General features: G+C 44.5%; 1 protein-coding gene across 1 annotated transcript; it reads right to left on the bottom strand.

Moving 5' to 3' along the window:
- Nucleotides 1–10,390: 10,390 nt before the first annotated feature.
- On the bottom strand, nt 10,391–16,051 carry LOC136486727 (protein NRT1/ PTR FAMILY 4.4-like). The gene is made up of 5 exons (XM_066483692.1): nt 15,692–16,051; nt 15,324–15,541; nt 13,755–14,210; nt 11,772–11,905; nt 10,391–11,666 (listed from the first exon to the last, which is right to left on the bottom strand). The coding sequence occupies exons 1-5, from the start codon at nt 15,822–15,824 to the stop codon at nt 10,841–10,843; spliced, it is 1,767 nt and encodes a 588-aa protein (XP_066339789.1). The 5' UTR covers nt 15,825–16,051; the 3' UTR covers nt 10,391–10,840.
- Nucleotides 16,052–27,484: the final 11,433 nt, after the last annotated feature.

Genomic DNA, 27,484 nt, shown 5'->3' with positions numbered 1-27,484 from the left:
GATACCAGGGTCCCCTTTAAAACTATCCAGCTGACAAAAACCAAATCCCATAACCTTACCCACGAAGGATCCAAAATTACCCCCTGGGTGGTCCTATCCGAATCACTCGGGGGCTCGGGGCTACTGTCGGGGACCTAATACCGGGGTACCCAATGAGGTGGGACTAATAACCATCGAACGTTGACACTCCTGATCAGACTAGAACATTACTGTGTCTCTTGTCCGAAATGACGAAAGACTGGTTCCGCCTCGCCCGACCCCCGGTGGCTAAGCTCCGCCTCGCCCGACGGCCGAGGGTAGGCTCCGCCTCACCTGACGGCCGAGGGCAAACTTCGCATCGCCCGACGGCCAAGGGCCTCCTTCGCTTCGCCTAACGGCCGAGGGCAGACTCCGCCTCGCCCGACGGCCAAGGGCCACCTCTGCCTCACTCAATGGCCGAGGGCAGACTCCGCCTCGCCCTACAAGTACACCCTGCTCCTTCATAAGGATGAGCACAGGGTACGACAAGACATTCAAGTCAAACGCAGCACCAAGGGCCACCTCCGCCTCGCTCGACGGCCGAGGGCAGACTTCGCCTCGCCATACAAGTACACCCTGCTCCTTCATAAGGATGAGCATAGGGTACAACATGACATTCGAGTCAAATGTAGCACCAAGGACCATGCCCTGCGCCACGGCAGGAAAAGTACTGCCAGGGTACGACGGGATGGGCGCTTTAGACCATTCCAGCATGGCAGAGTCCGAACAGTATTGTAGGCGCCGCCTTTAGCCCTCAGACACGAAACCTGACATAGACATATGACAACCACTATGGTCCAGGAAGAGACTCGCGCCCTCTATAATGATGGATGTACTATCACCACGCCGTGGTCCAAAAGGAGCGACGCCCGCTCGACAACCCCTTGGGCCCACCACTCTGATCAGAGCACTCACTTCGGCCTCTGGACGCCCTCTCCGATTGGAAGGCTTTGCTCAAAGCGCTACTTCTGACTCTGACCCCACGTCCCTTCGACCGGGGCTCATAGGAACTAGAAGACGTGCGGAGAAAGGCAAGGCAAGGCTCACAAGTCAAAACCACTATACCAGAGACTATACCCTATGCGGAGCAGTACTCTACAGCCACCCTGACATTCTACAGTGACATCGATAGTGTTGTAGGTGCCTACCATTATCTGGTACCCGTCGGTGTAGGCAACAAGGCTCAAGAGATGTGGACAACAAGGCTCGGTAGCATACGCACCCTTTCCCTCTCATTTGTAAAAGCCGTCCCCTTCATCTATAAAAGGGGGTGCGCTTCCTCCAACAAGGGGGGCCGACTCTTGATGGATAAGTTGAACACACACAACACTTCATACACAGCTAAGCAGCGACCAAGCTCTGAGCAACCTTTTCGATCATTCTATTAGAGACTTGGGACTCGTCCCTCTCTCGACTGTTTTGTACCCCCTACTATGAACCATTTTTGGTACTAATAACACGAGCAGCAGCAGCAAACTGGACATAGGGACGTTTAGCCTGAACTAGTATAAACCTTGTGTCGTTTAGTGCACCATCCGGGCCTAATGCGCAATAATCATAAATTTACTAGCTGATGTTTGTTCGAAACACCGACAGTATGTGTTTGGTAATGTCACAATCACCTTTGTGGAGCATAATAAGGGTAGGAACTGGCGTGCAATTAATTTCAATAGGGAGTGCTAGATGCTTTTGCTGGGGTACCCGCCTGACTATAGAGAAGATGAGTATGTGGTCAACACAATCTTCTCCTTTGGTAGAGTTATTTCTTAGGTGGATGGCATAAGACATCTGTCAAGAATCCTGGTTAGGGCTTGTGTGGTTGACCTAGAGTCTATTCCATAGTTCTTGGTGGTTACTAAAGGCGAGGAGTTTCAGGGGGAATCTTGGACAGTGCAGTGTGAGATACTGCAAGGACAACTGCTGGGTGGTTTGCCGCAAGATGAAGACCCAGTGGCTGGACCGGATGATTTCCCTCCGATGGGCCCTTTTGATCTGTTTGGTTTTGGCTAGAATGGTCCTGGCCTGGCTGCTCAGCCCAATCAACAGGGTGGGCCTAATGTGTTTCCTACTGGTCTTGGTGGAGGCAACGTGGGACAGAATATCCAGCCTGCTAATGCTACCTGGGAAGGATGGCCAGATAATGTTCAGGAGATCCCCAATTTTGATCTCAATGAGGATGCTGAGAACCCACTAGAGCTTAATCTAAATGGGGTCCCTGACATGCAGGAGATGATTATTGACCCTATCATTCAAGGCCCTCAACATCACAAAATGTTTCTTGAGCTCAATGATTTGCTTAATCAAGTGAACGAGGAGGAGGAAGATGAACATGTGAACAATGGTGCTTTGGACCACATTCAGGAGGATTTTGCCAATGCCTTGAATGATCCACCAGCTGTTGAGGTGAATATCCCTATCTTGGATGGGTTGGCTAATAACTTCATGGCTTTAGAGATTTAGGAGGAGGACCTCATGAATGATGCAGAGATTCAATAGATTGTGGCTGAGGAAGCCCAAAATGAGGGTAATGGGGCCTCAAAAGCTGCAAGTTGGCATGGTCCTGATCGGTGATCAGCTCAATGCTTCCACCCAATCCCTTTTTGAAAGGCACAACTACGATAGCTCCTTTGTGGACTCAACTGGGCCTTGGGCCAAATTCTTTGCCCTTGGTCCTAACGAAGTCCTTCAGTTCCTGATCCCTAGTGATTGGGCCAACTACTTCACTGCCCTCCTATTGTCCCCAGGCCATTTTAGTCATGCCAAGCAATTCATGCAGTCCAATGCTCTCTTGGGTAGTATTGATAATGGTCAGAAAATTGGTTTCACTCTGCTTGCTTCTTGTCCTGTGAAGACCTTCCCTTCCTGCATAGTTAAAGCACATGTTGCAGATGATGAAGTGTTGGAAAGTGCCAGTATGGTGATAGAAAGCTTAGCTACAGATATGTTAGTGGACTTAAATGAATCCCCTCTTGTTGATGAAGAAGGAAGGGTGAGGAACAAGAAGAAGAAGGGTGCTGTTTTAGTGGAAACAGATGTTAGGAGGAATCCTAGGATCAAGGTGAACAAAAAAGGATTCAAGGATCCAATCTGCAAGGACAAGTCTTGCCTTGGCTGTAATGCCAAACCACCTTCCCTCTCTACTAAGGCCATCAGGAGTATTAGCTCCACTCTTTGTGATCTTGATGCATCTCAAGTTACCGATGCTACTCTCAGTAAGAAGAAGAAGAGTCAGCCGGCCCCTATGGGAACTGGCTCTCAAAGAAAGAAGGATGCCTCAAGCAAGAAGGATGCTGCAACTTCAAGCAAGAATGATGATGCCCCCCCAAGTAAGAAGAATGGTGCTGCTGATAAGTAAGGACTGCCCTCCTCACGGTGCATGGAAGAAGTGGGCAGATAGGATGGCCTTTTGCCTCCAGTTGGCTTCCTGCTTTTGCTTTTTTCTTTTAGTACCTAGAATGTTAAACTTTCTGGTAACTTTGGCTCAGTGCCTAGATGGTCTGTTGATCTATGAGATCATATGTAATGTTTCTTTCTATCTTTTGTCTGAACTATGTACTTATGCTATGCATACTTGTACTTGGGCCGACCTCTTTACTGTTCTCTATGGATAGTACAAATTACAATAGATCTTGGAATGTTCTATGTTGGAACATTAGGGGCATCAATGCTGATAACAAATGGGAGTCCATTAGAAATAAAATCACAGAAAGTAAACGTGATATCATTAGCATCTAGGAAACCAAGAGAGAGTTTTTTTTATCCTACTTATATTAGGAAATTTTGCCCTAGATCTTTTGATAACTTCTGCTTCATCCCTTCGGTCGGAGCTTGAGGGGGTATTCTTATAGTCTGGAAGAGTTCTATCTTCTTAGGTCATGAGGTTTTCCAAAATAGGTTTGCAATTTCTGTGGAATTCTCTTCTATCCACAATAATGATCCCTGGATTCTCACTTTAGTTTATGGGCCTTGTGTTAGTGAAGGCAAGGTAGAATTCATGCACCGGTTTGAAAATATTCAAATGCCAGATGATCTTGCCTGGCTTATCATTGGTGATTTCAATCTCTACAAAAAACCTGAAGACAGAAATAGAGCAGGTGAAAATGTGGGTGATATGCTCTTGTTCAATAATGGAATCAGTGCATTGTGGCTTGTTGAAATTCCTCTACATGGGAGAAAATTTACTTGGACCAATAAGCAGCATCCACCACTCTTAGAAAGGCTTGACTAGTTTTTCTCCTCTCAATCTTAGACTCTCAGGTATCCTCTTACCATTGCTCATTCCTTGGTCATGGAAACCTCTGATCATTGGACTTGTGTGATTAAGATCAAAACTTCCATTCCTAAGGGAGGAATCTTCAGATTTGAGAATTGTTGGATGGCACATGACAACTTCTTGCCTATGGTTGCTAGTTGTTGGAATGGCTCTTTTTCTCAACAGGATGCAGCCAAGCTCCTGACTGCCAAATTCAAGTCTCCAAGATGTGCTCTAAGGTATTGGTAGGGTAAACTTTCAAATCTCAAGATCACAATTGAGAATGTTAAATTAGTTATTTCCTTCCTTGACTCTATTGAGGAATGGAGGGATCTATCATTACAAGAATGGAATTTCAGAGACATCCTCAATCTGAAGCTCATTTCTCTCCTCCACCAGCAAATGATCTACTAGAAGCAAAGAGGCAATGTTAAATGGGTCCAGTTGGAGGATGAGAATTCTAAGTTCTTTCACTCAATAGCAACTGTCAGGCATAGGAGGAACCTGATCACTTCACTAAATAGCCCATCTGGTGTCCTAGTTTATGACCATAATTCAAAGGCTGAGCTCATTTGGTCTGATTTCAAGGACAGATTAGGCTCCTCAAGCTACCAGAACATGTTGTTTGACCTTGATTCCCTCTTTGGCCAGCCCTATGATCTAAGCTCTTTAGAAGTGCCCCTTAGTAATCAAGAAATTGATGAAGTTGTGAAGAATTTGCCTCTAGACAAATCTCCAGGGCCTGATGGGTTTAATAATGAATTTCTAAAGAAATGTTGGTTTCTGATCAAGCATGATTTCTATAACCTATGCTCTGCTTTCTTCTCTGAAGAGGTTTGCCTCCAGAGCATCAATGCTTCCTTTATAACCCTCATCCCAAAAGTTGATGGGCCAACCATAATCACTGAATACAGACCCATCTCCCTGCTCAACTCCTCGGTAAAAATCATCACTAAGCTGTTGGCTAACAGACTTCAGCCCAGGATTACTAAGTTGGACCATGTTAATCAATATGGCTTCATCAAGTCTAGATCTATCTAGGACTGTCTGGCTTGGTCCTTTGAGTATCTGCACCTTTGCCACTCTTCATGAAAGGAGCTTGTAATCTTGAAGCTAGACTTTGAAATAGCATTTGACAAAATTGAACATGAGGCTATGTTGCAAATTATGATAAAGAAAGGTTTTGGGCAAAAATGGCCGGCTTGGTTGAAGCTTATCTTTTCTTCTGGCACCTCTTCTGTTTTGCTAAATGGTGCTCCTAGTAAGGTCTTCCATTGCAGAAGAGGAGTTAGGCAGGGGGATCCCTTATCCCCTCTTCTGTTTGTGCTTACTGTAGATTTATTGCAATCTATTCTCAACAGGGCAAAGGAGCAAGGGTTGCTCAATCTCCCAATCCCTCTTCAGTATACTAATGACTTCCCAATCCTTCAGTATGCTGATGACACTCTTATCTTTATGGAAGGATGTGGTAGGCAATTGTTTGTGATGAAAGCCCTTCTAAACACTTTTGCTGATTCTACTGGTCTGAAGGTAAACTTCTCCAAGTCAATGCTAGTTTCAATTAATCTCTCGGAGGAAAGGCTTCAACATCTTGCTGCCACCTTTGGCTGCTCCACTGGTAGTTTGCCTTTCACCTACTTGGGGCTCCCATTGGGTACTACTAAACCAAGATTTGAGGACTTCTTGCCTTTGGTGACTAGATGTGAAAGGAGGCTGGTCAGCACCTCCCTTTTTCTCTCTCAAGCTGGGAAGCTCCAGATTACTAATTCTGTCTTCACATCCCTTCCTATGTTCTTCATGAGCACTTTTCATCTTCATTCCACTATCAGGGAGCAAATTGACAAATATAGAAAGCATTGTCTTTGGAGAGGGTCTGAAGAAAATAATAGAATCAATGCCAAGGCTGCTTGGCCCATGGTGACCAAGTCAAAAGAAGAAGGTGGACTTGGGGTGCTGGACCTCAAAACCCAAAATGAGGCCCTGCTCCTAAAAAACTTTCACAAATTTTACAACAGAGCAGACATCCCTTGGGTGCATCTTATCTGGAAGAAATATTATAGTAATGGTAGGCTCCCTAATCATGTAAAGAAAGGGTCATTCTGGTGGAAAGATATCTTGAAATTGTTAGATAAGTTCAAAAGCATGGCCTTAGTTTCAGTGACAGATGGTGCTTCTTGCCTTCTCTAGAATGATTGCGGGATGGGTCAACCTCTAAGATTAACCTTTGCTGAATTGTTCTCTTTTGCCAAGAAGCCTCTCCTTTCTCTCCAATGTGCAGCCTCAGTTACTAGCACCTCCAATCTGTTCAGCCTTCCTCTTTCAACAGAGGCCTTTGCACAATTTTAGCAGATTGAAATCATCCTACAAAACCTTCAGTTGTCTGATGGTGTTGACACTTGGATGTATATTTGGGGCAGCTCCATTTTCACCTCCAAGAAGGCTTACTGTCAGCTACGTGGAAGAAGTTGGTCACACCCATTTTATAAATGGATTTGGAAATCCTCTTGCCAGCATAAGCATAAGGTCTTCTTCTGGTTGCTCACTCATGATAGAGTGAGCACCCGTAACATTTTGAGGAGGAAGCACATGCACCTTCCTTCTTACAATTGTGTGCTTTGTTCTTCGAATTCTGAAGAAACTGTTCAACATCTTTTTTTGTAATGTGCAATGGCTAAAGCCTGCTGGAATCTTGTTGGCATCACAGTTAATTTAGCTCTAGACCCTTTACAGATCTTTGAGAGTTTCAAAATGCAGCTAAATGTCAGTTTTTATATGGAAATTATCATCATTATGAGTTGGAGTATCTGGACTATTAGGAATGATGCCATTTTCAGAGGACTCCCTGCTACCGTTCAAAGGGCTTTAGATGTTTTCAGGCACACTTTTGGCTTGCTCCTATGGAGGGCTAAAAAGAAATACTTTCCTTCAATTGAATTATGGCTAGAGCACTCTCTGTAATTGTCTTAATTTTCTTTATTTTTTTTTGTTTCCTGAATTTCTCTCTACCTGCGGTATTCCTTGTAACCTCTTGTAAAATTTTTGTTTTTTTGTTAACCTTCTTGGTTACTCTAATAAATTTCTAGTAGGGACTACCCAAGTCCCTCCTGTTCCCTCAAAAAAAAATAGAGAGAGCCAGGGTTAGGGAGATTGAGAATGAGAGAGAGGACTTTGATCCACCAAATCCACCACTAAAAGAGAGATATTTGTGGGAGATTTAGAGCCTCCCCTCACTTGTTAGCCCCCACTTATTGTATTTACTTCATGTCATAGTGGAATTGTCTCACCGTCGTCCATGGTTTTTCCCCGCAAGTTGTTGTTGGAAGATGGGGCAGCCTGTGGTTTGATGGATTCAAGTTTAGGTGCTGTTATGAATCATGCGCACAAGGTATTCGGTTGATATGCTTGTGAGCAGTTAATTTGCTAATTTTGATTATTCCACCGCCTCTCTGTTATCACACTTAGAATACCCAATGAGTGACTATAACCTGCATAGACAATGCAACATGAAGAGCACATACACAACCATCGCGATGGATGACTCCAGAAAAAGATACATCATACATTGGGATATTGAATTTCCTTGCCTTTACTATTCAAGAGGTTATATGCTAGCTAGTATCCAAGAACATACACTTCAACTTAATCATCTGGATGGAAGCCCGTGGCAACTATAGCTTTGGTCGTTGTTCCTTGTCCGGTGGCTTTTTAACTAACCGTGACCCTGTTCAGTAGCATGATACAGCAAAAGATACCCTAGCCGGGGGACAAGAAGGCGACTGATGTTATCACTCACCACGCTTGCTTTCTTTGAAGCACACTTTGTTGGAGCTATAGGTCTTGAAAGACAGGTTTGGCATCCGAGTACAACTTGAAGCTATGGCAGCTTTAATTTCGAGCTCCATATCCAGAAAGCACGAAGATCGGCCTGTCTTTTAGAAATTAAAACAAAAAAAAGTTCTAAGCTCTCCTTGTTCTAATAATATTATCCCTGCAGTCACATATCTAATGGAGGTCACTTTTAATGCCAATGGAATCGAACTCAAAATTGTGATATTCTAGATGTGGAAAAAATTTTATTCTTCGATGAGATTTGCTTGCCTTTTAGGGGCTGTTTGATTTATGCCTAAATTTGTAGTAATATTCTGTTCTCATCACTTTTTCTTTTTACTTGTCACTTCTAGTAGAACAGGAATTTCAGGTCTAGAGGTTAATTGTACTTGTGTCACCAATTTCGTCTTTCCATTATCTTAGGGTCTATTTGTTTGAGTTGTATCTTTTTGGCTTTTCGCTCAAAAGCTGGCTTTTTGGCTTTTGGCTTCTGACGGTTGGTTTTTTGTTATTGACTTTTGTAATAGATTTAGCTTATCAGCGCACCAAAAGCCAGAAAGTCTCCTCAAAACATGTTTTTCAGCTTTTACTTCATTTCCTCACAAGCCAACCTTTTATCTTAAACAATCAAGCTCTTAGATTTGCATGTAAATCATACTTACTAAACTTCATGTTTCTGCATAACATCTGGTGCACATTATATTATTCCTATTGTCAGTACACATATAGATTTCATATGAAACCCTTCTACATCCTTTTGGATTTAAAATGTTCCTTTTTCCATCGAAAGCAATACAGTTGCATTGCAAATTGTTCCGAACTGCAAATAAAATGAAGGACCGAGCAAGACGACCAGAGGGGCAGTAAATGGGAGCCTATAATCCAATTTTCTTTCAATTTCAGTCGGTCTCCCAACACCATCCAACAAAGTGCTCAAAACACCTAAAACTCCGAGGATAGCACACACGCCAACTGGTGGCTAGTTGCACTCAAGAGAGACCCGATGACACAATGGAACAACCACAGAAGCAAATGGAGATCAAAACATGCAACCTTAGAAACCAACAGCAAAACCCGGCCTGAGCCGATTTGCAAAATCGGCCTGAGCCAGTTTTTCAGCACAGGGAGGAGAAAATTTAGAAGACGATTTGAATGGACTTGAAACTTGATATGGGAGCTTAAAAAGCTAAGGAGAAGATCTCCACCAAAAATCAGATCAATCGGAGCAACTCAAAAAACTGGCATGTTCCTGTTTTCTAAACCGGACTTCGCCAGTTTACGCAGATTTTAGTAGAATTCTCTCTAAGAAAAATTTGAAATAAATTAAAATGAGCTCCAAAAATTCTAAAATTTTGTAGAGGGGTTTCTTTGGGTGCTTAGAAGCTATGCCATAAAGATCATCCCCCGTAAGTCAAGGGATCAACACAGATAAAAAAAATCCATCAAAAGGGTCGGGGTTTTCTAATTTTTTTCTCAAAGTGATGGATCCAAGTGCTCGTGAGGAATCTGCCCAAACCATTTAGTAAAGTCAGAGGTCCTAGCATGAACCCATCCACTCAAATTACCCACAAACCCGCAGGAAATCAAAATCCATCAAAAGCAGAAGAGAGGGAGACCAGGAAGGGAAAAACCCGAACAATTCAAACACAAGATCTTGCAACAACAATATCAGAGGAATGATTGATTTATTGCTGCAGGATTAACTTGAACAAGGTCAGGCCCTTTGCCACAGATGACAGGATACACAGACAAAGGTACAGACTCTCTCGATTGTAGATCTCTCTCGGTACAGAGTACAGACTCGGTGACCTGGCATCCCTCGCCGTGGCGTCCACCCTATTGACTCGGTGTCCCATGGTGTTAGTTGGCGTTACGCAACGTCACCCTACTATTTATTGCTTCATGCATATTTAAAGTTACAACTATCATGCCTGGTCGTGAGGTAATAAAAATGAAAGTATAGTCATCTTTGCTTGATTCACATGAAGACCTAGTTTTCACCAATGCGACGGTAAGTCTGTATGTTTCTATGTTTATTATATTTTATTTATAGGATCTGAATTTTCAATTTTCAACGTAAATACATTGCTATTAAGTAGTGTGTGGTATGTCGTTCATGTATTTGAAATAAATGGCATGGGTGGGTAATAGTGAAATTGGTATAATTGTATTTTGGGCTAACCTTTTAAGTAATGACAATGTTGCATAACTTATTCACACACATATGGGCAGTTTTATATTATTTTCTTTGACAATGTGGTGATTTCTAGGTCTTGAAAATTAAGGTGCAGAGTGGAAGACTCCATTTGTTGTCCAAATACTAAATATATAGATCATTTGCATTTACACACAGCTACATATTAGCTCAACCCGTGCAAGGGGGCTAGGTTTAGCTACCCAAACCACTTCTACTCATGCATCCTTGCAGGAGTTGAATTTACATAACTACTACCCTTAACATTAACTTGGCCCCGCCAAGGTTAACTTTTGATCAGCTATCAGCTTATGAGATTAATCTAACTCTCACACACACATATATCTTCTAATACCATGAAAGCAGAAAAGAAAAAGAAATAGAAAAGGTTAACTACACATAACGTACGCTAGGTTAATTGATTAATTGGCTGAGATATTTCAGCTGGGCCTTCTTTCCATGGACCCATATGCATATCAATCTCAGCACTCAGGGGTGTCCTTCTCGTGATCCTGCTGCTCACCGCCGCCGCTTCCGACTCCGACGACCTACACCGTCTCTACGCTCTTGGAATACCACCTTGCCCAGAAGAGGTAGTTGAAGAAGTTAAGGATGCTGAGCGCCGCAAGGAGCCAGTAGAAGAGATCGAGCCTGTCCTTGTTGAGGTCGTTGTTGGCAAGCCAGCCTCCATTGCCTGCTGCTGTGGAGGTGGAGCTGCTGGTGATCCTGTTGACGAGCGACACGAGCACGGAGCTGAAGTAGAATCCGAAGGAGTAGGAGCAGTAGGTCATGGAGGTGAGGAAGGCCTGCATGCCGGCGAGCGACTGCTTGTAGAAGAACTCGATGAGCCCCACGGCGGTGAACATCTCCGAGAGCCCGAACACCAGGAACTGCGGCGCGATCCAGAATATGGAGAGGAGCCGCCCCCCGCCGTCCGCGGCCGCGGCGTGGCGGCGCCGGGCCTCGACGAGCGCGGCGGCGACCATGGAGAAGGTGACGGCGAAGAGGCCGACGCCGATGCGCTGGAGCGGGGTGATCCCCGTGGCGACGCCCGTGAGGCGGCGCATGGCGGGCACGAAGGCGGCCTCGTAGGCCGGGACGAGCGCGACGAGCATGACGTAGGGGATAGCCTGCAGCGACGCCGGCGGGACGTGGAAGCCGGAGGCGGCGAGGCGGGTGTCCATGGCGCTGCCCTGCTGCACGGAGAAGGTCTGCAGCTGCGCCAGGATGGTGTTGAACACGATGGTGCACGCGAAGATGGGCACCACGCACAGCAGCAGCTTCACCTGCTCCACCTCCGCCGGCGTGCACAGACGCCACGGGCTCTCCTTGCCGGAGCCGTCCGTCGCCTTCACGCATGCCTTGTCCAAGAGCCTTGATTTGCAATAATCCAAGATTTGAGACACTTGATTATTAGCAAAAACTCCACAGGAAAACCTCGAATATTCTCTACTGGTAGTTCTGTTATATATTTGGCACCTGAACTTGTTGATGTGGCAGATGTCTGTGGTGTTAACGGACATCTCATGGACAGTAACACCTGCGATGGCCTGCACGGAGGCCGTCGTCGACGGGCACACCTGCTTCCTCTTGCTCACAGCGGCGACAAATACCTAAACAGAGAAAGTCCCAGGCCAGGGCCATGACGCATGTGACGAGCTCAAATAAAATGAGGTTACGTACAACATGCAAATCATTAATGAATTACTGTTGTAAACTATGTAATTTTAGTTTCTCCTAATAAAGAAGAAAACATGCATGCATGTCTAATTGGTCATGCCTTCGTTCATTCTTGTTATTGTATGCATGGTGGTGCGTACACATGTTACACGCCCCCACTATACAGGCCCGCATGACTGATTTGATTGATACAATGCGAGCGTAACAGAATGGGCCTCCAGCTACTCCTCCGTCACAAATTATCTGTCGTTTTTTATTTTCATGCCATAAGTTTAACTCAATTTATAAAAAATATATGCAATATTTATATCTCTAAATAAATTTATTATGAAACTACATTCAAAGGTCTTCGTAGAAGTAGTTCAAGCAAATAGGGCCTAAGCTTATAGTATATGAATATATTTTTTGGAGTAAAGCAGCGTGATGGGTCATGGGAGAGCTACATGTTATATGCCCCCATAGGCAAGCACAACGAAAACAAATATTTATCACCGACAGAAAAGCCGATGGACAAAAAAAAAATCAATTTTATTGGTGATGTGCGATGGAAAGAGTTTATCGGGCAAATTTTTTGTTGTTGGATCCAGCATGCTAAAATTTCACCAACTGGTTTGCACAAGTCCAAAACTAGGTGGGTAAATACCTCTGATAACCCTAATCTTAAAATCTGTTCCATTTTTACCTCCTCGTCATCCTAGCTACCACGCTCTCGGCTCCTACTCTAAGTCTCAATTGTCTCATGGCTATGCGCACCGTGAATGTGTTATATCTAGGGATGAAAACGGATCGGATTAGAACGAATATCACTGATATTACATTTGTTTTTATATTTCTGTCTGGATTTGGATTCAAATACGGATAGTGTCAACCATGCCGGATAGGATACGACTGGATGTCGACATCATAAATATGCGATTTGAGTATTCGGATACAGATACGGTATCGGATGTTGAATATTCAGACTCAAATACGAACATATCTGAACCACTCTAAACGGATTCGGTCTCGAATACGGTCGGAAAATATTCATACAATTTTCACCCCTAGTTATATCATCTCATTTCTATATTTTGTGTTGTATTCTGATGTTATATATTTTTTTGAAGATTTTCAACATGATTATCTTTGCAAACTAAGTTTTTTTTTTTAAAAATGTCATAATTGTTTTCTATCACCAGTAGTTTTACCATATTTCTAATATTCTTATTCAAATATCAATAATGTAAACCCTGTAAAGAACAAAAAATAGGAAAAAGGAATCTGTACAGCTTTAATTTGGAAGAGGGAAAACAAAGTAGTGTGTGTTTTGTTATTGGTTTTTCTTTATATATCTAGTCAAAATAAATATGTTTCAGCTTCACATACTCCTCCTACGTGGATGTCCTCCTAGTACCTAGTACTCCCTCCTACCGCTTCACAAAGCCGCTTTAACTTTTTTGGTACATCAATTTTGTTATGTATCTAAATAAAATAATATGTCTAGATATATTGTAAAATAGATGAACTAAAAAAATTAAAATGACTTATAATTTGGAACGAAGTAAGTACCATTTTTTATTTTGCCCTGAAATCTGAGTATATTCATAATATTATTTAAAAATGAGGGAATCACAAAGCAAATAAAATAAGTGGTATACCTATGCTAGTATAGTACTCTCAAGAGTGAATCGTCGTACAAAATAGATATATAGCGTCTCCGTATGTAGGTAGAGTGCAACACAGTAGTATATAGGAACAATAATATAATATACTACGTTGCTGCGCATGGCGTATACTACGTACCTTAGCTATGGGAGTGAAGATGCTGCCCTGTGGCGGCTTGTTGCGGTAGATGGCGACACCGGCGACGAGGCTGAGCATGCCGATGCCCATGGCGGCGGCGGAGACCCCGAAGCCGACGTCCATCCCGGAGCGGGTCTGCACCCAGACGAGCACGGTGAGCGCCACCAGCTCGCCCACACAGAAGCTGAAGTAGGCGGCGTTGAAGTAGCTCGACAGGTGGCGGGCGTCGCCGCCGCCGCCACCCCGGCGGAACTGGTCGGCGCCGTGCGCGATGATGTTGGGCTTGAGGCACCCGCTGCCCAGCGCCACCAGGTAGAGCGCCGCGAAGAAGATGCCGGCCTTCAGGCTGCTCACCTGCTCGCACGCCTTCTGCCCCGCCGCCGCCGCCGCCATCATGTCGCATGGCGGCGGACGGAGCTGCGGCAGGTGCGCCTGAACCGCCAGCAGGATGAAACCCTGCCAGTTCCATATATATATATATATATATATTAATAATGATATGGATTATTACTAATTGTCATTATTCAGAAGAGATTAACTTAGTTGGTGCATGTACTGCAGCAGCAGCAGCATTATATTTGGTGTTGCCATTCTTGTGATGCACTGAACCAGCGGCAAATGCACAGATGAGGCAGTGAGACGGTCTCCAACAAAGAATCTATATGGGCACTTAAACCCAAAATAGATATCAAGAGATTTAAAATTAGTCTCCAACATAGTACCTATACGGGAGACCTATTTTGGGTTACCTGAGAGATACAACCTAAATATAGGCATTCTCTCTGCTAGAAACCTATTTGCAGAAATGATTCTCTTTTGAGTCTAGTTGTTGGAGAAAATGCTGAATATGTATTGAACCTTTTGCTTATAACCCTATTAAAAAAAATAAATAGGTATTATATTTTGGATGTTGTTGTTGAAGATAGCAAAAGTGGATCGGCGTTCGGGGCGCGCACTCAAGGCGCACTAGCCGGCCGCCATTGGGGGTGATGATTTGTTCCTGTCAGTGCCTTTATTTGACAGTTGACAGCACTGTTTTCTTGCTTCTCATTGACAAAACTGTTTGTACAGTATATCTTTTCGTTTTATTTCAGGCCGTTAATTAAAGTACCAACCTTTCTTTATTTGTTGAACGTTTAATTAATTTCTGTTTCTTTTTGTCGTACTAGTTTACTTATAGAAAAAAAAACATAAAAGAACAGTAACCTGCAGAAAGTGGTTAATTAAATTAAACGCCATGATCCTGTTCATCATGATCAGGCAGGCCCTCTTGCACAGAAACAAACAAGAATGCAATCAACTGTTTTCAAATGAGGCCCCAGGTGGCATGGCATGGCATCATTGTTTTCTTAATTAGCTAGTAGCTTCTTTATGTGATCCGGCCTGTTCGCTGGTTGGTTTTTGGGCTGGTTTGGACTGGCTTGTGCTGGTTTGTTGTGAGAGAAAAACACTGTTGGCTGGCTGGTTTGGGCTGGCTGAAACCAACAAACGAACAGGCTGGATGATGATTGAAGCATCCAAATAAGTGATGATTATGAGATTAATTATGAATTGCGTATTAAGTATTACCGAGAGCTCGACGAATCCAAAGATGAACATGGTCCAGAAGCTGCCGAGGTAGGAGTCGGAGAGGAAGCCGCCGAGGAGGGAGAGGAGGAAGACGGTGCCGATGAAGTTGGTCACGATGTTGGCCGCCTCCGACAGCGGGAAGTGCATCTCGCCGAACACGTAAGTGATCAGGTTGTTCCCCACCGCCGCAATCGCCATCATTTCAAACGCCTGGATCCCTGCCAACATGCATGCATGCAAATTCATCGACCAAATTATGAAGAACAAACACAGCGAGCAGCAAAGATGAATGAAAAACCAGCACTTGTTCAACCATAACTCTGAACCATGACAGGAGAAGCTAAGGGAGGGGTCTAGCTCGCACGAACCTAGGACGAAGACCGCGGCTTTCATGCCGCCGTGCTTCAGGGGGTCGCAGGGTCTTCCCCTCCAGTCAACAGAGACAGCAGCAGCAGCAGCCATGGCGTCCCCTTTGGAACCTTGCCTCGACTCCACATCCATCCTTCACCTCAGCTTGCACTGGCAGTCTGGCACACCACTCACTCCCTTCTGCTCTGCCTGTGCTCTGCTCCCTGCTGGAGTCCAATGTTTCTTTTCTCTCTGTCTGTCTCTCTACCTCTGCTCTTGTGATACAACAAGCCTATTGAACTACATCACACTATTGAGCTAGTGTGTTGTTGTTGTGTTGTGCTCCACCTTGTTGGAGTTTAGTGTTGCCTTGATAAATTTCTAGGCAACTGGGCTGGTTATTTATAAGGGCCCTGGGTGGGTGCCAGTTATCATGGAAGACTGGTGTTTACCCTTGGGAAGGCCAATTTTGCCCATAAATATATTTAAACAATATCTTGATTAATCATGTGCTCTCTCTCACTAATGAAGAAATGAATTGATGAGAAACATATTTAATCATGTGCTCTCACTGATGAAGAGATGACTTGTTGAGAGATATGATGTAAAATGTTGAAAAAAGAGGGCGCCGCATTATCCATTTATCCTTGTTACTACTTTGATCCTGTTTACTTTTACTTTGGATATGGACATAGCCTTCAGCCTAGTGTGCACAGGTTTCACAATTATTTGTCAAAAAAAAAAAAGGTTACTAGAAAAGAAAAAAAAACTGCAACGATTTAAAAGTACTTTTTGTCATGAAGCTAGGTTAATATTGTTCCAAAAGTTTTATGACAGTGTAGATCTGATCTGAAGAGAAATACGACCCACATGCCATCTCTGGTAAGATAAGGGAGCATCTTCCTTTTTTTCATGTCCATTCAGAATTTTGATCCAGACAGCTGGACAGAAATGTGAGGCCTGTGATTCTGATCGTGATCGATCTGTTGCCATTTACATAGGCGAGCCTCTTCACCTGTTAGTGTTATTCAACTGTTGTAGCCCTTTTCAGGCGTTTATCTCAGAGATAAACACTTGAGCTTTCGCGAAAATGAACCGCACTAGATCTTTTAAACATCAGAGCTTCCATTATTAGAACTATACTATTATGAGAAATCATTCTACATGGATGATGGATGAGATATTTACAGGAGCAGTGCTCATAAATGTTAAATTTCTGTATGGAGAAGGGAAGGAGTCATGGAGTTGGCTATGGTGAGAACTAGGGGTGAAAATGGTACGGATATTTTTCGACCGTATTCGAGACCGAATCCGTTTAGAGGGGTTCAGATCTGTCCATATCCGAGTCCGGGTATTCAACATCCGATACCGTATCCGTATCCGAATACTCAAATCGCATATTTATAATGTCGATATTAAATCATATCCTATCCGATATGGTTGACACTATCCGTATTCGAATCCGAATCTGGACAGAAATATAAAAACAAATGTAATATCAGTGATATCCGTCCGTATCCGATCCGTTTTCATCCCTAGCGAGAACTGAGAAGTTGTGTTACACCCGATTTTAAGGATAAAATGGGATGCAAAATCTTATATGCGCCCAGAGATCAGTCACACACATAAGCCGACAAATTATAAATAGTATCATCACAAGTGTTTATTACATTACGAATAATAAGACATAGTCTTCACATAAATGTAGCAGAAGTATAAAGATAACTCTCTCGCGGAAACTCCATATCACAGGGACGTCAACTGGTTGACCACAAGTTTAGTATTCCTCAGGCAAGTCGTCATTACCATAGCCATCTGTTACCCATCCGGGATTTTTATCCAAATAATAAAAATAAACAAGCGTAAGTACATGTCGTACTCAACAAGTGTAACATAGGGTTCATGAGGCTCAATAGGCTTGACACAGGTTTAACAGCATTCAGTTTTTAGTTGTCACAATTTTAGCATAAGAGTAGGAACAAGTTGTTTCAATCCCAAAGTAAAACACATGATCAATGTAACATGAATAATGAATATCATAAACCAATAATTCTTAGTGATCATTTATTCCATAAGGGTCCAAGGCCACTCGTGACCGTGAGCACGGCTGATATACCAGTTTTACACTCTGCAGAGGTTGTACACTTTTACTGTGAGTCATGATACCCATATGCCCGGGTTAATTACTCCCAAAACACTTCCAAGGTGAGCAGGAAGGGGTCACTATGAAGCCTTTCAAAGGTTCGTCTAACAAATTAGGGCCGCTAGGTTTCTGTGCCCTGCGAATGTAGGGCTCCCCTTCCGATAGGCACAATGACACGCAGCCTACACACTGACGGACAGAGGCCACACTATATCTGTCGGTGCAGAAAATGACCAACAAGTAAATATTTATAGTTCTGTCGTACGTTGTGATCGGAGGTGGCCTAGCACTCAATGACACAGGGTTTATACTGGTTCAGGCAACGTCTCCTACGTCCAGTTTGAGTCGGTCGGTGACTTTATTCCTGAGCCCAGGTGCTCAAAGTTTGCAGTGGAGTTACAAACGAGAAGGAGAAAGATGGGGGTACAAGAGGTCCGGTCGGACTCTGGTCAGAGGGACCTAAAGTGACAGGAGCCCCGTTATGAGCTAAGTGTTCAAGCGTGTGCTTGTGGTTCGAACCTAGCGGTTCCATGGTTGTGAACTAGCACTAGTAGAGAACAGACCTTTGATCCTCGGCCAAAATGGGCTCTAGTCCCGGCATTTTTTACGCCCGGGACTAGAGATACCTTTAGTCCCGGTTGGTGGCTCCAACCGGGACTAAATGTCCCTCCCAACGGCTACTGCGCCAGACAAAGGTGGCAGGGACCTTTAGTCCCGGTTGGATCCACCAACCGGGACTAAAGGTAGACTTTTACTCTCGGTTGGTGGCTCCAACCGAGACTAAAGGTCTCTGCCACCGCAGGAGCCGTTGGGAGGGACCTTTAGTCCCGGTTGGAGCCACCAACCGGGACTAAAGGTCCACCCTTTTATATATCGGCCGTCTCCTTCTTCCTCCCCGAGCCCGAGCTCAGCACATTTTGTAGCTCACTGCATTAGTGTTCTTCCTCCCTCCATTATTCCTCCATCCATTCTTCGATTCCTCCGTCGATTCTTCAGTTGTAAAGGTTACCAATCTCATACTCTCATTTTTCACCATTGTCTTATCTCATTTTGTTCACTATATATATATGGTTCTTTATTGTGGTTTTTTTCATTTGTAAGCAATTTGAGCTCAAAATCACTTCAAGCTTGCATATTTACATGAAGGAAGGTTAAAGTAGCTATTAAAAACTAGTATTCACTGTTCATTTGTAGCATGCATAGCACACTTCATTGTTTAGAGATATAGAGAATTTTAGAGTTTTTTAATTTTATTTGTTTATAAAATGAGAAATTTATAGTGTATTAAAAAATGAGTATAGGGACTAGTGCCTCCGACTGGTATGACAGATGCAATGCAAGGCCGTGCAATAGAAAGCAAATCCGTTCTCTTTTGATGATACGCCCGAACAGCCGGGCCTGACAGATTTGATGGTTGAACGGGTCCGTCGGCCGTCGCCGTGCGACTGTACGACAAAGAACGGCATTGATCGACCATAGTATTTTATTGTCCGGAGTCTGGTCCGGGGTGCAATGCAACGCAATGACAATTGACAATGCGTTGCTAGGTCAAAATATGGTCATTTCTATGGACTCCGCGACTAAACATTTTATTTTAACTTTTTATGAAATGAAAAACTTAGAAAATAGTTAAAAAATTATAGAAAATCCGTACTAGTTGAACTTGCGGACCGTGTTCAGCTCAGCGAGCATGTTCTCTGCCGAGCGGTAACGAACATCAAGGAGGATCTTTGATTCTACAAGGGAGAGCGGCAACGGTCATGGAAGACCGTGTTCCCTTCCTCGTAGAATCGGAGCTCTTCCTTGACCAAGTACGGTGCCGTCCGGTGGAAAAATGCTCGCTGAGATGATCACGTAAGCAAGGTCAACTAGTACGGATGGTTATTTATTAAAACATGTTTTTGAGCTATAAATCCTGCTGGCCGTCTTCTTCCTCCCCGAGCCCGCCTGAGAGCTTAAGTTCAAATTTAAGCAGTGTTCTTGCTCTTTCTCCATCCATTCTTCGATTTCTCCATCGATTTCTTCGATTCCTCCATTGATTTTTTCGGTTCTAAAGGTTACCAACTTCATACTCTCTTGTTTCATCATTGTCTTATCCCATTTTGTTCACTATATATATATGGTTCTTTATTGTGGTTTTTTTCATTTGTAAGCAATTTGAGCTCAAAATCACTTCAAGCTTACATATTTACATGAAGGAAGGTTAAAGTAGCTAGTTGAACTAGCGGACCGTGTTCATGTCAGCGAGCATGTTCTCTGCCGAGCGGTAACGGACGTTAAGGAGGAGTTTTGATTCTACGAGAGAGAGCGGCAACGGTCGTGGAAGACCGTGTTCCCTTCCTCGTAGAATCGGAGCTCTTCCGTGGCCAAGTACGGTACCGTCCGGTGGAGAAATGCTCGCCGAGATGATCACGTAAGTAGGAGCAACTAGTACTGATGGTTATTTATTCACACGTCCTGATATCGTCGCAGTAGTCTATCAATCACCGTACCCAAACGTAAGCAAGGTCAACTAGTACTGATTGTTATGTGTGTACACTCCCATTCTTCTGTTAATTTGCGGAAATATCATGTGAATTACTTACCTGCCGTAGTAAAAGACGAGAACACAATGACCATTAAAAATATCATTGTTTAGAGATATAGATAATTTTATAGTTTCTTAATTTTATTTGTTTATAAAATGAGAAATTTATGGTGTATTAAAAAATGAGTATAGAGAGTAGATGGCAACTGCTTCCGGGTCCTCGGCCTCTCATGGGTTTCCAAAGCGAATTAGGCCGGGCCTCCCTCTCATTCCATGCGGCAAGTGTCGTGATGAGACGAAGATTGTGATGGAGTACCGAGTGAAGAAGGAGGGTCCCAACAAGGATCGTATCTTCTACAAGTGTCCGGATCACAATGTGAGTTATTTTATCGTATTTAATGATTATGGTTAGTTTATACCTATTTTAATGATGGTTGTGATTAAAGTTCTAATTTTTTGTTTTAACTTCAGTGGGATGGCAGTGGACGATGTTCAGGCTTCTACTGGGAGGAAGAGTATGTTGAACTCGTGCAAAAATATCTTGCACAACAGGCAGATACGACAGCTAATGAGACAGTGATCCAGCTGAAGAAGCCCAAAGATGTTGCACAATCGGGGGATCTGTCTGTTTTAGTTGAGATTGGTCGTGAAATCCTTGTGCTCCTAAAATGTATTTTAGCTTTAGTTCTTTTAGTGGTAGTTGGGATTATCTACATTATAGCGATGCTTTCATAAATTTGTACCTTTTGTGGTGGCACACATGTTGTATAAATAATTAATTATGATCTAGGTTTTAATATGGTATTTATGTCATGTAATGCAGATGAGCCGGCATTGGATGTACAATGCTGATCGCCGCTCCCAAGAGTTCATTGACGGCGTGCATTCTTTGTTACGTGTGGCCGAGGCAAACAAACGCGATGGTTTCATATGCTGCCCATGTGCCATATGTAAGAATACGGTGGAATATCCTTGCTCAAGGACTCTTCATTCACACTTGTTGAAGTCGGGTTTCATGCCAAACTATATTTGTTGGACGAAGCACAGAGAAACCGGCATTGTAATGGAAGAAGGTGAAGAAGAATAATAGGACGACAATGATATTATTCCCGATGGTGCGTGCTTCAATGATACTACAATGGGAGAAGCTAAAGATGAGGTAGCCACAGAAGATGAGCCTGCTGATGATCTTTGTCAGGTCATTCGTGACGCACAAAGAGAATGTGAAAGTGAAAAGGAGAAGATCAAGTTCGAGCGGATGCTAGAAGATCACAACAAATTGTTGTACCCAACTTGTGATGCAGGGCAGAAAAAGTTGGGAACCACACTAGAATTGCTGCAATGGAAGGCAAAGAATGGTGTATCTGACAAGGGATTTAGAGAGTTACTAAAAATCCAAAAGAAGATGCTTCCGAAGGACAATGAATTGCCCGCCACTACCTATGAAGCAAAACAAGTTGTCTGTCCTATGGGGCTAGAAATCGAGAAGATACATGCATGTCTTAATGACTGCATCCTGTACCATGGCAAAGAGTACAAGAAATTGGATGCATGCCCGGTATGCCATGCATTGCGGTATAAGATCAGGCGAGATGACCCTGGTGATGTTGAGGGCGAACGTCCGCGGAAGAAAATCCCTGCCAAGGTTATATGGTATGCTCCTATAATACCACGCTTGAAACGTCTGTTCAGAAACAAAGAACATGCAAAATTATTGCGATGGCACAAAGAAGACCATAAGGTAGACAATATGTTGAGACACCCTGCTGATGGGTCCCAGTGGAGAGCAATCGACAGAGAATTCCTGAAGTTTGCAAATGACGCAAGAAACTTAAGGTTTGCTTTAAGTACAGATGGTATCAATCCTTTTGGAGAGCAGAACAGTAGTCATAGCACTTGGCCTGTTACTCTAAGTATCTACAACCTTCCTCCTTGGTTATGCATGAAGCAAAAGTTCATTATGATGCATGTGCTCATCCAAGGCCCGAAGCAACCTGGCAATGACATCGATGTGTACCTGAGACCACTTATTGACGAACTTCTCATTTTGTGGAATAAAGAAGGTGTACGTGTGTGGGATGAGTACAAATAGGAACACTTTGATCTGCGAGCATTGTTGTTCGTAACAATCAATGATTGGCCTGCTCTAAGTAATCTTTCAGGACAATCAAACAAGGGATATAATGCATGCACACACTACTTCGGTGATATTAGAGGTGTATTCTTGAAAAAATGTCGAAAGGTCGTGTACCTTGGCCATCGTCGATTTCTTCTTGCAAATCACCCCGTAAGAAAGAAAGGCAAGCATTTGAAAGGGAAGGCAGACCACCTGACTCAGCCTCACAACCGAACTGATAAGGATGTACTTGATATGGTCAATGATGTGAAAGTCGTCTTTGGAAAAGGACATGGCAGCTAACCTGTTCCAAACGACGCTAACGGTCACGCACCCATGTGGAAGAAGAAGTCCATATTTTGGGACCTACCCTATTGGCAAGTCCTAGAGGTCTGCAGCTCGATCAATATGATGCACCTGATGAAGAATCTTTGTGTGAACCTGCTAGGCTTCATGGGTGTGTATGGAAAGCCTAAGGACACATTTGAAGCACGACAGGACCTACGTTGTTTGAGAGAAAGAGACAACCTGCATCTAGAGAAGACAGATGATGGACGCCATTACCTATGTCCTGCCAGCTACACTCTAAGCAAAGAGGAGAAGGAAATCATGTTTGAATGCTTAAACAACATCAAGGTACCACCTGGATTCTCCTCGAATATAAAGGGTATTATAAATGTGCCAGAGAAGAAATTCTATAACTTAAAGTCCCATGACTGTCACGTTCTCATGACGCAATTACTTCTAGTTGCATTAAGAGGAATTCTACCTCCAAATGTACGTCTAGCCACCATGAAGCTATGTGCATTCCTTCGTCTTCCCCTGCGCATCAGCCCGCCCTCGTGACACCGAAGCCCGCGCCTCGCCTCATGTGGCCCTCCACCACCGACGACCTCGCGTCGACGACCTCATGTGGCCTGGCCTCCACCGCGCGTGCCCGTGGCCCTCCACCGCGCCCGCCCAAGGTGAGAGTTCTCTCGGCTTTCATCGTGCATGGTGAAACGGCGTCAGTGAGGGCCCGTGCATGGTTGGGGTCTTTTGCTACTTGTCGTCCATAGCGGAGGAGCCATCAGCTGCTACCGTCTTGGGGGCATGCCATGGTTATCAGTTTCAACAATGGCGTCTTGGGGCAACGGCATGCCATGGCTGCAGCGAATCATTTCCTTGAAGCACGCCACGTGCAAGTCAACAGTGCCATCTTCTTCCTTGCGTTCTTCGCCGATTCCTCTCCCCCTACGCCCACGCCACCCGGCCCGCCACACCGAGGACGCCGCCGCCACCCCGCCCGACACCGGTCGTCGCCACCGCCTCGCGCGCGTCCACGGTCCCCACGCCACCCCGTGCGCCGACGACCTCACGGTGCCAGCTGCTGCCTGCCTCGGCCCAACGCGCGCGGCTTCCTCTCCTCCATTCCTGAGGTACATACGTACGTTCTACGACGGCAATGATTCTCCGCGACCGTCGTTGTTGGTAAGTTTGTTCATGATGCGATCTTGAACAATGCGGTATGTGTGTTGTTAAAATTTTAAGTTCGTCGTCCGCGACCGCAACGATTCTAGAACGTGACCGTCGTATAATGTTGTTGCTAATTAACAATTCTACAACGCGACCGCAACGATTCTACAACACGACCGCGACCGTCGTATAATGTTGTTGCTAATTAATTCGTTCTACGACGGCAACGATTCTCCGCGACCGTCGTATAATGTTGTTAAAATTTTAAGTTCATCCGCGACCATCGTTATGTGCGTTAACTACAACGTGATTTGGTGATCTGACATCGATCCTAGGTATAAGTTTCATGGCTAATTAATTCGTACCTGTATGTGTGTTGTTAAAATTTTATTTTATAAATGGAAAGATCAAAGGTGGAAGTTTGTTGCAATTAGTCAGGAATGGAGCTGGGAATTATTCCGGCTTACCAACATTATACAAATTAGTGAACCATTTCGACCGAGTACTCCCGGCTGGTGGCTGACATATGTATACGGCCCCTGGTATATAAGCGCCATGCGTTTCTATGTATACGGCGGAGCACCGCCACCCTCGTTCGCCCTAGGGTTTAGGGTTTATACGGCGGAGCACCGTCGCCCCCGTTCACCCATGTGTACAAACATATATATGGTGGAGTGGAGCACCGCCACTCTTGTCACACCGCCCTTTCTCTCTTCTTCCTCGCGCCACCGCCCTTTCTCTCTTCTTCCTCGTTGAACACCGCCGCCCTTTCTCTCTTCTTCCTCGTGCCTCCGCCGATTCGTCTTCCATGACACCGAAGCCCGCGCCTCGCCTCGTGCGGCCCTCCACCCCCGACGACCTCGCGCCAACGACCGTGCGGCCCTCCACCATGTGCGCCCGTGGCCCTCCACCGCGCCTGCTCGAGGTGAGTTCTTATCTCTCGGCTTTCGTGGCAATGGCACATGGCTGTCATGGCCACTGGCCAGGTTCCAAAAACCAGTGAGAAGACAATGCTAGCAACGACGAGAGCAATCTTACCGTACCTTTCAAGCCTTTCAAGGTTCAAGCCTTCTGTTGGTAGCTAGGGAGCGTGGGCTGGACACAACCATCGCAGACCCTGCCCTGGATAGGGTACGGGGGTTCGAGGAGCAAGCAGAACTCCATCTTGCCATAGCCATAGAGAGGATGCACAAGATTTGACGTACTATATATTGGTTTTGTTTTTTGAAGCTAGATGGCCGACCCGAGAAACATGGATGAGGAGGAGTTGATGATGAATTTGATCAACACTGGCACTCAAATTGCCGGCGATAATGGTGCTAAAAATAACGTGCAAGAGGATACAGATGACGGGAGTCAGTACTTAGCTCTTGAACAAAATGAGCAACAACATATTGGCCAAGTATATATTTTTTATTATTAGCTATATATATTATCATATGTCTTATGTGTGCTCATGACATTAAAAATAATGTTTATGTTTTGTAGCCCTCTGGATCGACATCAACAACTACAATGAAGAGTAAAAATGTTCGAGGTCCCAAAAAGCCATTGGAGGGCCGCTTCATCATCTCGGAGTTCAATGTGGATATAGGCGAACCGGGGGGGGGGGCAAATAAAACGAAATTCGTGCACCACTGTGGTTACCTTGTACGGGACCGGCTCCCGATCAGTACCCGTGAATGGAAGAACAAGACCAATGCTCCTCATATCAGTCTTGTCTCCGATCATGACAAGACGTTAATTTGGAATGATGTCTTGGAACATTTCACGCTCCAAATAGATGGTTATGATGATATAATAGATGGTGATGAATTGAAGGAGCGAGTTAGGGATTGGGCAATGAAGAAGATGGCCACCCAGTTTCAGACTTGGAAGAAACACCTATACACGACGTGTGTCAAGAAGAACATAGCACCAGATTTTACTGTCCCAGGCCCGATCTCAAAGCAGAGGCCCTATTGGGATGAGTTTGTACAGTATAAGATATCAGAAGAGGGTGTGAGTTGGGTGATAAAGAACCAACGTAATGCCCAACAGAAGACATACCACCATAACTTGGGATCAGGTGGCTACCCGACTACCATTAAGAAGTGGAACAAAATGGAAGCAGACCTTCTTGCCAAGGGTATCTCACCACAATCACTCGAGTGGGGAGGGCGTGCAAAGAATTGGTTTTTCGCTCATGGGGGAACACTGGACCAGGAGACAGGGAAGTGCGTTTATGGCGTAAGACTGCAAGAAGCAGCAGAAAGATTGTTTTATGCTCAGAGAGCTATTGCTAGTGGTGCGTTCAGGCCCAACAGAGAGAATGATGAACTGACATACGCCATCGGGACTATTGAACACAGTGGCCGAACTAGAGGCAAAGGAAGTGTCTCATGGGAGCATGGATTCCCTCAGGACAGACCCTCCTATAGAAGCCGCCAGAGAAAGAAGGAAGAAGAGGCACAGCGGCTCTAGAAGTTGGAGGAAGCGGTGCGTGAAGCACAGGAGCGGGAAAAAAACCTTGAAGCGAGAATGCAGGAGGAAATTAGAAGGCAAGTGCAAATAGCAGTGAGTGCAAGCAAGCAGGCATCAGAGCCAGGAATCAACATTAGCCAATCTGTTCAGTTGAAAAGTAGCTGCGCTTCCACAGAGATACCAAAACAAGGGGACACAGGACTGCGCTTCCCTATGGATGACATCACTGAACCTTGTACATCATGTGAGCTACACATTCCGAAGGGGAATTCCACAATCAAGGTGGCTATCGGTCTTGTTAATCCTATCGACCGAACCATGACACCAAGGATTCATGGGAATATAATCCAAGAAGGATATGCTACCATCTCGGTAGATAAAGCTAAAAAAGGTTTTAGTGATTTGCCTCTTGACATTCCTAGAGGTGATGGCGAGAAGACTCTCGGAGAAGCAGAGAAGACATTCATTCTATGGTGCAAGCGCTACATCATCATTCCTGAGATGTCGCCTCCACCTCCTCCTGAACTACCTCACCATAGGTGCGGATGAAAACACTACATCATTAATTTATATTGGCTTAAATAATTAACAATCTGCTCATAATAATATATCATTCCTTTTTTTGTAGCAGATCCTCCCCCAACCTAAGTGTTCAATCGCCAGATCATCATAGTGCTCTGCACGATGACAATGTGTTGGAAGGCGAGGTTGCATCCACACCATCTCCAATGAGGTCTCCAACACCGCAGCCACCACCTCCAAGGAGGTCTCCAACGCCACTGCCACCACCTCCAAGGAGGTCTCCAACACCTCCCCCGCCCCCACCTACCAAGAAGCCAAGTACTAGCAAGAGGCTAGCCCCGCAAACGAAGAACCAGCCCCCGCCAGCAAAGAAAGCCACCGTGAAACCAAGGGCTATTCCCAACATAATATCTGAAGAGAAGAAAGAAGTAACTGATGCATATAAAAAAGATATGTCCAGATTCTATGACAAACTTAAAAAGGATAAAGAAGCAAGGAGTAACCCGGAGAAACCGTACTTCTTCATAGCTCTAGATATTCTAAGAAAAAAGTGGCTTCTTACCAGCAACAACAGCGGGAATCTCGTA

Source organism: Miscanthus floridulus, chromosome 10 (assembly GCF_019320115.1).
Source record: "Miscanthus floridulus cultivar M001 chromosome 10, ASM1932011v1, whole genome shotgun sequence".
Lineage (NCBI taxonomy): Eukaryota > Viridiplantae > Streptophyta > Magnoliopsida > Poales > Poaceae > Miscanthus > Miscanthus floridulus.
This window is presented reverse-complemented; position numbering and strand designations above follow the sequence as displayed.

Excerpts from the sequence above, each read along its gene's own strand:
- LOC136486727 (XM_066483692.1), bottom strand. The coding sequence starts at position 15,824 with ATGGATGTGGAGTCGAGGCAAGGTTCCAAAGGGGACGCCATGGCTGCT. Across the intron at positions 15,542-15,691 it reads AGCCGCGGTCTTCGTCCTAG|GGATCCAGGCGTTTGAAATG; the intron begins GTTCGTGCGAGC and ends GCATGTTGGCAG. Across the intron at positions 14,211-15,323 it reads TTGGATTCGTCGAGCTCTCG|GGTTTCATCCTGCTGGCGGT; the intron begins GTAATACTTAAT and ends TGGAACTGGCAG.